Source organism: Pogona vitticeps, chromosome 1, assembly GCF_051106095.1.
Source record: "Pogona vitticeps strain Pit_001003342236 chromosome 1, PviZW2.1, whole genome shotgun sequence".
Taxonomy (NCBI): domain Eukaryota; kingdom Metazoa; phylum Chordata; class Lepidosauria; order Squamata; family Agamidae; genus Pogona; species Pogona vitticeps.
Genome location: NC_135783.1, coordinates 126,679,846 through 126,694,136, shown reverse-complemented (window position 1 = coordinate 126,694,136; position 14,291 = coordinate 126,679,846). Strand labels below are relative to the sequence as shown.

General features: G+C 40.9%; 1 protein-coding gene across 2 annotated transcripts in view; it reads right to left on the bottom strand.

Moving 5' to 3' along the window:
- Nucleotides 1-14,291, bottom strand: part of CSMD1 (CUB and Sushi multiple domains 1) — a 1,337,717-nt gene that overhangs the window by 34,948 nt on the left and 1,288,478 nt on the right. For both annotated transcript variants that reach the window (XM_078386602.1, XM_020797818.3), the window contains 4 exons: nt 10,530-10,706; nt 8,874-9,053; nt 6,473-6,646; nt 5,031-5,204 (listed from right to left, as the gene is read on the bottom strand). In XM_078386602.1, coding sequence (XP_078242728.1) covers nt 5,031-5,204; nt 6,473-6,646; nt 8,874-9,053; nt 10,530-10,706 — 705 coding nt within the window. The remainder of the gene's footprint in view (nt 1-5,030; nt 5,205-6,472; nt 6,647-8,873; nt 9,054-10,529; nt 10,707-14,291) is intronic.

Genomic DNA, 14,291 nt, shown 5'->3' with positions numbered 1-14,291 from the left:
TGTAGATTTACATGCTATTTTCTATGCTCCAGCAAACCTCTATGTACATGGGGCTCAATCCTGATTTTTTTAAGAAGCACCATTAATGTTCTGGTAGCTCCTTTCTTGGGATGTTAATTGTGAACTTACCCTCACACACTAAATGAGAGAGTGTAAATACAGTGGTGCCTTGACTTACGAACGTCCCTACTTAAGACCATTTTGAGTTACAACCAGCTCCGGCCGCAAAATTTGGCTTCTACTTGCGACTGGAACTTCCACTTACGAACAGAAAAAGGTAGGGGGGAAAGGTGGGAAATTCAAATTTCTAACTGTAGGTGGGAACAAGGCTGCTTCCTTGTAGCTCTTTCACCCCAGCAATTAGAGAGAGTGTGTTGTCCTCAGAGGCTTGGGACTGCCTCGCTTCTGCTTCTGAGTGAGTGTGTGTGTGTGTTTGCAGGGAGGCTTCGAGCTGCCCAGTAAAATAAGGTGCTGTTTTCTGCTTTTTAAAAACTGTTCTGGGTGTTTTTGCAGCATGGTTTTGAGTTGGGGGGTTACGTTTCTGTGCTGTGATGGGTCTTGGGGGGTTGTTTTTTGGTTTCCCCCCCAATTCCAATGGGTCTTGGGGGTATGGTTGCTTTTTTGGGGGAGGGTTTCCCCATTTCCGATGGGTCTTGGGGGGGGTTGTTTTTTTTTTGCTTCCCCCCATTTCCGATGGGTCTTGGGGAATTGGCTGCTTTTTTGGGGGGGTTACCCATTTCCGATGAGTCCTGCATGCTTCCCTTGATTTTTCCTTTGTTTTCTCTGCATTTCTGATCTGCTCTATCTGTTTTCTATGCATTTCCAATGGGTCTTGTACACTTGATTGATTTTCTTCCCCCCCTCTTCAGCTAGAAGGGATTAATCATGTTTCCAATGAGTCTTGCAATGATTTTTTTGGTGATTTTTTTCTTCACCCGGAATGGATTAATGGGGTTCCAATGCATTCCTATGGGAAATGGGGCTCTGACTTACGAACATTTCGAGTTACGTCTATCTTCTGGAACAGATTATGGTCGTAAATCGAGGCACCACTGTATTGGTCTTTTTGTTTCATGAGAGCAATAATTGTCTGTGGTAGTTTTGGAGAGATTATGGCGCATTTACAGGACTGAGTTCTGCACATTTCTGGAAATTAAATGAAGCTCACAATTACCGGTGTTTTGCTGCACAGATACACCTTAGATGGCATCTTTTGCATCTCTGTGTGTGCTTTGATTCACATGAGGTAAAATAGCTAGAGCTGTTTTGTGCAATAAAAAAGAGGAAGTGTTTGTTCCTTACATCTTCGATCATATGTGAGGAACTCTTACGGGGTTTGGAAATTCTTCCCAACCAGTTTCACTGTATGTTCAGACAACTTATCTCAATGAGAAATAAGACATTAGCAGTCATTATTCACACCTTCAATTAAGAGGCATCACATCTGCTTTTCTATTAGGAAGAATATGAAAATACACATGCATGATTTGGATCGCAAGTGATGTATAAGCAGAAAGATATTTGCTCAGGTCACGCTAGATCTACAAATTTTGCAATGGAGGCAAATATCTGTGATTTCCAGGGAAAGAATTTTATGCAATAAATTTCATTCCCAAAATTACATTCTTTCCTTTTTTTTCTTTGAAGAATTTTCAGCCTTTTTCAGCAGATCATAATACATTTAAAATGCATAGCTTACAAATATGTCTACAGCAAATGCATGATGTTTGTTCTGTCTAATTTATCTGTTAATTACACTGTTGAGCGTTTAACATTTCCAGATTTTCCTGCCCCAACCAGGCCACAAAATCTATTTTAATTTTATTAAATGTGTGTATACAAATAATAATAATTTTAGATCCTTAGAGCTGGAAGGGACCCTGTGGCTTATTGAGTCCATCCCCTATCAAGGGGGCACGCTGGGGAATCAAACCTCTGGTTCCACAGCCAGATACCTAAACCACTGAGCTAACCTTCTGCAATCCTAGGCATGTTTATTCAGATTGATACCCCTCTGAGATTAATGGAACCTTCTCACAGATAAGTATAAAGGAGGACATCATTAGCCACACTAAATGTGGTTGCTTGCAGTTCAGAAAGACTCTACATTTATATGTTTTAAAGACATTCCCCCTATCAGTTAGGAAGGAAAGGTACGTAAAACACACACAGTGTCATGATCTGCAACATCATAATGTAAGGTCTGACTGTAGCACCAGAATGCTATAGATCAGTGGTCCCCAACCTTGGGCCTCCAGATGTTTTTGGACTTCAACTCACAGAAATCCTGGCCAGCAGAGGTGGTGGTGAAGGCTTCTGGGAGTTGTAGTCCAAGAACATATGGAGGCCCAAGGTTGGGGACCACTGCTATAGATGACACTACTTAGTTGCACACTAATGATTTCCAGCAAGATTTATACAGTTATTAAGGCTTTGTAAAGTATCAATGGGACCTTGATTTAATTCTTAAAAAAAAAAAAAAAACATCATTTTGGATATGTATGTTACTGCTTCAAACCTTGGCTGATATCTAGTAAAAAGTCACAACGAGAGCAGATCCATCAAATCAGTGGAACTTACATAGGCATGGATTTACCAAATCCCCGCTGATTGAATAGTTGTGATTTACTACAGGAGTTCATCCATTATATGGTAACACGCCTCCGAGAACATGGCTTTTCTCTAGTGAACTATGAAATCACACACTTCTGCATCTCTCCACCATTGAAAGGAGAAGGGTGATGTGTATGTTCATTTGGTGCAGCACTTTTAGGGAAAACAACCTCTTCAAATGGGTTGCCAAAGAACTGACCAGGGGAGTAAGGGAATTGTCAGATGGATTTAACACAGAAGAAAACATACTTAAAGGGGGACATGATGGAGGTGCATAAAATAACCAATATGAATGATCAGGAAAAAAATGGGTGGTGAGAAGTTTTTTCTCTATCTCTCCTACAACCAGAGAATATGGGGCCATTCATTGAATCTGAAAGGGGGATAATCAGGAGAAATTCAAGGAAGTACAAAATTGAAGTGTGGGGCTTGGCTCCACAACATATCTAGTGACAGATCACTCATAATCACCAACAAAGACATTTTTCAAAATGGAATTGGCCAATTTTAATAATAAATTAAATTTGCGCCACCAAGTCAATTCTGATTTATGGCAAGTTGATGACCCTTTTCAGACTTTTCCAAGTAGAAGATACTCAAATATCCTCTGCCATTCCCTTCTTCTGGGACTGTGCAGCTTGCCCAAGGCCATATAAGCTGACTCATAGTGAGGAATCAAGCTTCCAACCTCTGGCTCTGTAACCAGATACTTAAACCAGTGAGCTATCGAGCCAAAATTAATGAGAATAATACTACCAGTCATCATGGATAGACATTTCTCCAGTACCAGAGGGAGAATTAAAACCTGTGTGTTTTACAGTCTTGCCAAGAGAGGCCAAACAAAGCACACCATATAATTTTACAAGAAATCATTAGCAAGCCTCATCATTTGCCTCTCAACAGGGAACAGTTTTCCAAATCCACACGCACTCAACCACTGTTTCTGAGCTTTTCCTAAACCCAGACAATCCCATCCCTGTTCCTCATAAGTAGGGGGGCTTCAATGGGCCAGCTCTGTGCCACAGGAGTGCACAAAAATAGTATCAGATGGGCAACAACAGTGGGAGATGAAGAGAAAACAGAAACAAAAGTGATGGTGCATCCCCTCTAAATGATCAACCACAACCACTGACTGATTTTGGTCCTGCACATCTGCGTCAGTATCCAGGCAGGGGGGCCATCAAACATTTCACTGATTCTCTTTTCCCAGAAAGGGCTCCCATTCACACCCATGTTGCTCAAGAGCAGTGGTTCTTCACCTTGGGTAACCCAGGTGTTCTTGGACTGCAACTCCCAGAAGCCTTCACCACCAGCTGGGCTGGCCAGGTTTTCTGGGAGCTGCAGTTCAAGAACACCTGGATTACCCAAGGTTAGGAACCACTGTTCTAGAGTGTCCAAAGGTGCCTTCAGTGATAGAGCTCTTAACTGCAAGCAGACACACACCTGGCATCAAGTTACTCAAACAAGAAAAACAACATGGTAAGTAAAAGAGAGTTTGTAATTTTTGTGACTAAAAATCTAGTTTATTATTTAGGCTTTGTAAAACTGAAGCAATCTTTGAAGGCCCACAGGCCTGTCTGCAGTTCTCTGCTATTGCTCTGCTCCTGTTTTCCATTGATGCCAAGTGACTTTTGTTGATCATGACTGTGTTCCAGATCTTGTCTATCTGTGTTTGTTTCTCTTCACCCAATTGGGATTTCACAGCTTCAATAGCAGCTTCCAAAAATATGTAGCTTCCAATAATGAAATAAGCAGTTTTATAACCCTACATGACAATTTATCCCATTTGCTGTAAACAGTTTTTAACTTTAATGAAAAAGCTATCATCAGTGTCTCATTTATGGTGGAGATGGCCTGTCTCAGTATGTCAAGATAGCCTGTCTAGGATTTCCCGAACACCACAAGAGTTATTATCTCCAGCAGGAGAGCGGGGCATCAAGCACTTTTATTGTCATAGTTTGCACATGGTTTGTGCTAAATGTTTCTAATGTATTTTCTCTTTTTGAAGCTAACCATGCACATTCACACAAACAAAAAGCAAGCACAAAAGAGCAGGATTTAAAAGATTCAAACAACCCATTTAATGTTTCTCCTTTTAAAATGTTGCTTTCACTTGTGTGCCATTATGCCTGCCTAAATAAATAAATAAATAAATAAATAAATAAATAAATAAATAAATAAATAAATAAATAAATAAATAAATAAATAAATAAATAAATAAATAAATAAATAAAGTCTAATATAAAGTACTCAATCTTTTGCTAAAATTAGATTTTTGTTGTTGTTCATTTTCTTGTTCGGTCCATGAAGATAAACCAGTTAATGCTCTATACCCTGTAACCATGCTGGAAACATCCGACTTCCCATGTGTGAAAGTGTACTTAGGCAGAGAATAGTCAAATAATGTTATCAATTACCAATGCATGTTGGCTGAATTCCACTCCAGCTACCGTCTGCCTGACATATTCTCCTTGAAGATCCTATCAATATGAAAGGTGGTCTGCACTGAAAAGTTACTTCAGATCTGTAAGTGAAACTTTTGCCATTGAGCCGTCCCTCAGCTGGAATCCCAGGCTCTCCACAAAAGACAGCTGTTACAAAGAGGAGGGAAAAAGGAGAGTGGTTAATAAAGGGCTCTAAAATGTGGTCAATGTGTCATGCATAGGAAGAGATCTATTTTATGGGTATAAGTGAGCCAGCTCCACATTTACTGAATTATTGAATTGTTTACCAAATCTGTGACAAATAGATTATCTTTGTGGAACGGAGATTCAAAGGTTTATGAGTACAACATTATTACTGTCATCATCTGTTATCAGTATTACATACATAAATGTAGAGATACCTAATGGGACACATAGTGTTGATAGGTCACTATTGAGAAAGGATAATACAGGCATCACAGAGCGTGTGGACAACAAGAATAATGAGGTGGGATTGGCTTGATGTATAGCAGGTATATAAATTATTGATTTTATTTATTTAATGGAAGGGGGTGGTATCTATGAAATTAAAAAATATATATATATACAGTATACTACATGTGAACTAGTAAAGTATTCTATTTTTCATGGCTGAATTATTTTCAAGTTACCCAACTTCTTTATCTGAAGAAGCTTCTGTCTAAGATCTTAAAGTTAAAAACAAACACAAATTAGGCTCAGCATTTGTTTTTCAAACACACCCCATCTGCTAATTGACTACGGCTGCCTGGATATACTCTAGTTGAGAACAAACAGTCACTGTGGGACCAGCTCCAAGCAGTCTCATCAAGATAGCTGATCTTGAACCACTTAAGCACTCTTCAACTGGAAACATAACCCCACTCTTGCCAGTGTGGCATAACCAATGAGCAAAAAGGGATTACAGCAAGGCTGTGATTGCTTTATCGAGAAACGTTTTCAGTTGCCACAGGAGAGGAGGCAGCATGCTGATGGAAAAGGGGGAGACTTCTTCAAAATCAGGGTGCCCCCTACTGGGTCAATTGGCCATTAAATAGGAGCATAACTAGCGCTTGTCAAAATCTGACTTTTCAAAAAAATTTAAACTGATACACTCTGCGCCACCTGAAATCCATGTCAACCCTTTGGAAATGGTGTTATTTCTCCTGGTGTTTCAGAAGTGCAAGCACTGCTTGCATTTTCATCACTTTGTTCGGATGCCGCATTAATCCTCATAGCAACACATGTGCTGCCACCCTACAAACTGCCTTTAACTTGCATTCAACATTCAGTGTCTGGTTCTAAAAGTCCTACAAAGTGGTTTCTCCCTATGCCTCTGTTAGAGTTTCACACCATTACCCCATACACTTAATTATTAGCAATTTTTTTAAAAAATGATTTGATGCTAATAAACTTACGTAAACACTGCGGGATCTCGCCTCTCCACACTCCTCGTCCTTCACATGAAAGGATAGCAGAATTGGACAGGTGATACCCATCAGCACAGCTGTAACTTATACTTGATCCCCAATGGTAATCAGATCCTTCCACCATTCCATATAGCACAGGGGGAGGTGGACCACATGTAATAGCTAAAGGATTGGGGGGGGGGAGAATATTTTTAACATAGCCAAAAGCTGAACAAGATATTAAATTATGACAGGTAAAATCTATTGCAAAACACACACATAATTTTGAGTGTGTATTTACAACAGATCTGCATAGGATGAAGAAGCAATTGTGCAAGCATTTTATTTCATTTTTGCATTCCCCAGGATACTGACTTCATACCTGAGTAGGCCGCCAATTGCATGGTCAGTTGCATAACCAGAAGAAAAGCAGACACATGATGGACAATCCAAGAAACAGGTAACATCACTTATGTTATTGCTTTTATGTGATCATGGAAAGCAATAGGATTCTAATCTGTCCCTCCAGTCAGAATAAAAAATCAAATGCTCTGATTTATTTACTAAATATTTTCAGTCTGCTATGATCCACCATTTTAGTTCTACTCACTTACTTCTTTATATACATACATATATATGCAATATATTCAGATTTACATACTTTAAATTAGAAAGATCCTGCTCATTACACATCTAAGAAAGTTGCAGTATTTGTGTAATAATGTAGGGATATAAATCCTCACTTGTCTTTTCCTCATGAGCAAGAATGAAGAACTACACAATTATTCTCTGCATCCCACAGGGGACAAAAGTATTTCATAACGCTCTTGACATCAGAGGAGGAAAAAGAAGGAAAAAATGAACAAAGCAAAGAAAATCATAAAAAGAACCCTTAGACAAAATTAATGCTTTCACTGGAGGGGCCTGGTCCATGGGATCATGAAGAGTCAGACATGACTTAACGACTAAACAACAACACAATGCTTTCATGCAACTAAGGCAGCTAGTGCAAGATGACAGTGCATCCTGCTTTACTACATGAATTTTGAAAAGTTAGAAACATTGGATGGAGTGTTTGTGTCCACATCCACAAGTAATCATTGTTGCATGGGAGCATATGCTTTGATCCTTGAAAAGGAAAGGACACTAGGTTTGTACAGAGTGTTTGTACATATAAATGGGGACTTGCAGATCCAGGCAAGATAACCCTCAATGGGACTGCAAATCCTTCAAGGTGGGGAGAGACCCCTGACTCTGATTGTAGGGAACTTGGTGGCCCTTTTAAGCTGAGTGCACCTCTACCAGTTCACCATCCCTTGATCCTCTTGTGGATTGGATCCGTTGCTTGGGATAAGGCTACTGCTCATCTTCCTCATTGAAGATCTGTTCCTACACAGTGGTGCCCCACTAGATGACGACCTCGCAAAACGACGAATCCGCATGACAATGAGGTTTTGCAATCACTATAGCGATTCACAAAACAGTGTTTCCAATGGGCGATTTTCGCTGGATGATGTTTGGGTCCGTGCCTCGCAAACCATTTTTCGCAAGACGATGATTTTGGCACTGATCAGCGCTTCGCAAAACGGGTGTTTTCCGGACCGATGCTTCACAGGACAGCCATTTTAACAGCTGATCGGCGCTTCGCAAAATGGCTTCCGTATGGGCGATTTTCGCAAAACGATGACTATTATCCCCATTGGAATGCATTAAATGGGTTTCTATGCATTCCAATGGGGAAACACTTTTCGCAATACAATGTTTTCACAAGACAGCGATTTCTATGGAACGGAGTATCATTGTCATGGGGGGCACCACTGTATATCAAATTGCCCTTCCTGCTGCAACCAACAAAACAGTGACAGATAGGTTACAAAAACAATTGCAAAACCTTGGGAATCATCCCTTCCCCAAAACGTACAGCCAATATCACAACATCAACACAGGAAGGGTGGATGAAGTCCATTTGAAGACTGTCAGGGAGGAGTCTGGATTTCCCCTTATATCCGAGCCAGGTGGACCAGACTGAAAACTTCATCACTCAGGTCTGCCAGGCAGGGAATTCTTCTTTCAAGCACTGCTGACTGTTCCTGATTGGCTGGCCAGCAGTGCATGCTCTATATACCTCCCCCCAGGTGCAAAGGCACCTAGGAAGAAGAACCAAGATGGTTGGTGGTTCCTTCTCAGCATCATGGACTTGCCAAGCCACAAACCAGGCCCCAGGTTAGTGCATTTATTTGGTGACCCAGACTTTCATTTGCAGGCAAAATATCTTGCAGAGCTTGAAAATTACTCACTGAGGTGTTCTGCCAAATTGAGACAAACTAAACAGATAACAATAAAGAATGTAGATAGTATTCTTCGCAACCCTGAACTGTAGGGGGAAAGTTAAGCTAATTAATGCACAAACCTTTACAGATGGGTTTACTCTGGTTCCAAGTGCCATCTTTCGTACAGCGTATAGTGGATGCACCAGCAGGCTCCATGAGGTACCCTGGATTGCACTGGTAAGTCACTGTCTTGTTAAAGGTAAAATCATTTCCAAAATGAATGCCATTTGATAATTCACCAGGGTCTCCGCAACTGATCACTGAACAAAAACATTTTTAAAAATATTTCAAATATGGAACAATAGATCTCACGCAAAAAAATCTGCATGCACAGCTATATTCTAAAGGTAATAAAAAACAAGAGTATGAAATGAAACATTTTATGAATGCGTAACATATACATATAATCAGATTTATTCTGCATCTGTATTGCTAGTCTGACTGGATTAGGAGCAAGTAGGCTGACTCCCTAAAATGTATTGTATTTACAAACTCCAGAGGCCTCCTTTTTTACATGCCTATCTAAATGATGTACAGGCACATTTGTGTAAATGTTCTACAAACACATCAGCAACAGGTCTCATTCTCTGCATCAATGAACATTTCCAGGAGTTTGACTCCATATACAGTTTTCTGACTGACTGTAGATAACATTTCTCTCGTCGTGTATCAATACACACTGTAAACCCCAGATCTCTATTATTTCAGAAAGTACAGAAGGATAATTTGATATGGCTGTGGTTTCTAAAAACCACATTTTGTCACCTGTGACGTGACAAAAGACTAAATGTTACTAATAAACAAGACATGACTGACACAGCAGCATAGGCTTTCGGTAGAAACAGGCATTATTATTATTAGTTTTATTTATATGCTACATTTCTCCCAACAAGGGACCCAAAGTGGCTCACAACATTAAGGTATAGCAAATGCAGTAAAAAGAAATTGCTAGCGCAGTAAGTCTTCTCTATCCTGGTGACTTCCTCATGCGTTGGATCACAACTCCTATCAAATCAAATCCCAATGACTGTGTTAGCTTAGGTTCACAAGAGTTGGGAGTCCAAAATATCTGGAAGGCAGCAAGTTGGGGAAGACAGTACTGTATTTATTTTATTTTATTTATTTTATTTATTTGATTTGTATCCCGCCCATCTGATCAAATAGACCACTCTGAGCGGCTATTAATTTCTTGTATATCATTATAAAAATTTAGGGAGGAAGAAGCGTAGTTAGTATTCCTGCTAAACAGGATACGGACATGTTTTACTTCAAGAACATAAGCCTAAGAGCAGAATCCTATTCAGTTCTCAAGGTATCAATGTGTCTTAGTTTAGGAAAGTGTGTATTGAAATCTAACAGTTTAAAGGCTATAGTTCTGAACAATTTAGTAATGAGTAAGTTTTGATGTCAGTAGGGCTAAGTCCTGGGCAAGATGTGTGTGTGTGTGTGTGTGTGTGTGTGTGTGTGTGTGTTGTATTCAAAGTAGTAAATAAAATCAATATTAAAACACATTTAAAACCACAAAACACAGCCATCTATTTAAAAATCTCTCTGAGACCATCAGTCATTAATGATAAGCCTGGCCGAAGGGAAAAAAACATGTAAGATCCAAATGAACACAAGTTTAATTTACTATACTTTCTCATGCAACATTTTTATGAGGAAAAAAAAACGTATTCTGTACATGTACTGTTTTTCACCTTAAAGCATACTGTTATGGAAAGTAAATGCCAAACCTGTGCAGTCTGGAGCATTGCCAGTCCATGTCCCATTGGCAGTACAATGACGAGTGGTTAGCCCTGAAGTCTTATATCCTTCCCAACAGGCATAAATGACTGAACTGGAGAACAAAATTCCATCACTGTAGACTATCTTGCCATTAGCTGGTGTTCCAGGATTTCCGCAAGATACAGCTGTCAAAAGGGAGGGTGGTGAGAAAAGTGAACAAAAGCCAGCTTGATTTCTCTTATAAATGGATGCAAAGAAATGGAAATCTCTCCTTGCCATCTAAATCCAAGGAAACTGTTTCAGTTCTATGTCCATGACTGGTGTCAGTAATGGACTGGATGAGGGTGAATAAACACCTACTTAATCCAAACAAGACAAAGATGCTCCTGGTCCGTCGAAGGGCAGATCAAGGACTAGGGATGCAGCCTGTGCTGGATGGGGTCACACTCCCTCTGAAAACACAGGTGCTCAGCTTGGGGGGGGGGCTGCTCCTCAGTATGTCCCTGAGCCTGGATGCCCAGGTGTCAGTGCCTTTGCACAATTCCAAGGGTGCCTTTGCACAATTAAAACTAGTGTCCCAACTGTGTCCGTTCCTTGATACACCTCATCTGGTCTTAGTTACATCTTAGTTACATAACCTTAGTTACATATCAGTTGGATTACTCTAACATACACTATGTGGAGCTGCCTTTGGAAAGTGTTCGGAAAATCCAGAGGGTCCCAAAGTGCCACAGCCAGATTGTTAACTGGGCTGGTTACAGGGATCGCATAACCACCCTGTTCCTGCAGCTCCACTAGCTACCGATCAATTTCCAGATATAGTTTAAAGTACTGGTTTTAACCTATAAAGCCCTAAACGGCTTGGGTCCAAGCTATCTAAAAGAAAGACAATAACTTGAGACAAAAATTCAAAAGATGTATTTCCTGAATTGTTTGGCCTTAATGTTATCACTCTGCTTCATTAGTTTCAGACAGTACAGGTATTAGTTATTTGAATGCATGTTGAAGGGCATGAACGTAAAACAGGAAGCAGGAAAAGCAGGGAAAAAGTATTGAAAGCATTGGCATATTTCCTCATAGACATTTTGCCTCATTTGAGGAGTAACTGCCAACATGCACAGCGAGCACTCACACCAGTTTATTTCCCAGAATATATTCCAGGAACAGCTAGGGCCACTTTCATCCAGTGAAGCCAGTGTTTAACATTGAAATGTCAGATTTGGTTGCATGAAATAAAGACAGTCCTTCATTAAAGGTAAATCCAGTTACCTTATAATGTTCCTTGGAGGGGATCCCTTTCATATACATATACAAGTTTGCCTTTTATGCAGCCTCAGTTCTAATTTAAAAAACTCCCTCAATAGCAAAAACAACAAAACAACACAAATAAAAATGCAGGCATAAGGCAAACATGGAAGTGTGGGAAAGGGGAAGTGACCTTTTTTGGTTTGGCAAACCTCTAGCGATAGCTTCACCCTTTTGCACTGAGAACAGATATAGGACTTCTGACACAGACACAGCACCTCAAAAATAGGAATGGAAGATTCCTTCCTTATTTGTAACTATAATGGCTTTGCTCCTACAAGGCACAGCTAAGACTATTTTATTTCAGAGAAAGCGAAGTGAAACAAGACCCCAAAGAAGTTCGAGAAGGGGGTTTATGAGAAAAACTTTTCAGTTAGGTGGAGGTTTGGAGAAATGGATTTACTATCCCACACTTCTGATAGCTCACCCCCTCAGAGAAATGTTACCACTGCAAAATTGGCGGGAGCATAACCGAAACTGAAAAACGAAGACATTGAAAAGGCAGGTCTATCCCCACCACACTTCTGTCCCCAAATCCACCTGCCTTTGAGCCAGAAGTTCAATTTTGACATCTTCTTTCTGTGTGATGTCAAGCTACAGATGGTAATTTACAGGTTTCCAGTTCACGCTCTCGCACAGGACCATTATTATGATTTAGCAAGAGTTGGAGAAAATAGCATTCTGTAGTATGCAAGATGCCAACTCCGGCAGTTTTTCCTTGGCAAAAGTCCAATTCTGCAGGTTGCTAATCATCTTCGTCAAAGAATATAGCTATTGATTCTCTGGAATCCCCCTCCCTCAGGGACCTGCCTTCTCCTTGCTTGGCCAGTCACTCTGGACTCCTCTCTTTCTACTTGAACCCTCTTGCCTCCCTCCACTCTTTTGGTATTCCTGCACATTCTTTTCAACTTTTTCAATGTTAATACCATTGCCTAGCCCTAGCTTTTTCCTATTCTGGCTTCTACTTCATCGGGGGTGGGGATGGGGGGGGGTTTAATACTGTACTTATCTCATTTGTCCTGCTACCAGTGGTCCCTTGAAAGCTCCAGTCACTTCCAGTACAGGTTTTATTTTATAGAGGAGGAAACTGCATTGGCCACAGTATATATTTAACTACTTCTCTCAATTTTTAAAAATATGAATCTCTTGAATTTGTAACATAAATGACACAAAAAACATATAAAAGGCCTTATGTGTTTTGAAGCATCATCTATGAAACCACCCACAGACCCACTAATATTTGGATGCAATATCAGTTCTATATGACTGGAAACATTTTACTGGTAGGAAATAAGCTGTGAACTGTGGGAAAATGAATTGCTGGCTAGAAAACAGAACAGATGTTTATAATAAATTAAAACAGCAGAAGTCCATAATCACTTATGTAGGCAACCTGTATGTACACCAAGTTTTTAGGCAAGGGGAGAAAGGTGAATGAAGGACAAACTGCATTGTGAGCAAAACCTGGCAGCTCATGTTCTTAAAATAAGATATACCTATTCCTCCTCTCTGCCTTAAGGGAAATGGTTTCTCCCATGGCCTAGGAGATTGAAAGACACAAGAGACTTTTCATTATACAACAAATAAATAATAGCAGCTTAGATAGCTCAGCAAATAAGGCAGCTTGCTGCAGAGTCAAAGGCTGGGAGTTTAATTCCCCACTGTGCCTCCTGTGAGTAAAGCCAGCCTGTGTGGTTTTGAGGAAGCTGCACAGTCTCAGGGCACACACTGCCAACGCCGGGAGGGGGCCCAAAGGGATCCCCCAGGAGGTGTTGCCTTTGCCAGCCTTCCCGGATGCCACGCGAGGCTATGGGACTTGCCCAAAATCAGCTGAGGGGCGTGTGCTGAGCAGGGCATATTTAAGGGGGCAGCCATGTTGGAAGCTCCCCTTTTGTTCTTGTGAGCGGCATTCCACCTGCCCACCCCATATGCTACTGCAAGATTAGCTGGTTGCCCTTTGCTGGGGGCCGGATAGGAATTTTTGACCCGCCTCCTGATTGGCAGGTGGAGGCGGGGATTTTTCGCCTATCCCGCACTAGGTTAGGAGGTTTAGTTTTAGTAAGGATGGTAGAACTTGGTCACGCAGGGGTGGGTAATGCAGATTCGAGCGGTATTCGAACTTGGATTATAGGTTAATGAGGGAAAATGGCAGCGCATCTCAGCTCGCAGCACTGTCGATCAGGCAATCTCAGTGCTAGGAAGCTGGGATGTGCTGGGGATGCACCTGGACCCAAGGTAGGAAAATGGAGGCCGATAGTGATCCCTTGGTAAAGAAAAAGGGGATGACTGAGGCCGGAGCACAACCGGCTGGCTGTTAAATGGTCATTCGATGATCAAGAACTAACCTGAATCCGCACTACAGCAGGACCCCCCCCCCCTTTTTGCCAGGAGTGTAATGTTTATGGAAATGGAATGGACTCCAATAAAGCGTGGCACATGATTTACCCACAAACTTGGTCTTGCGT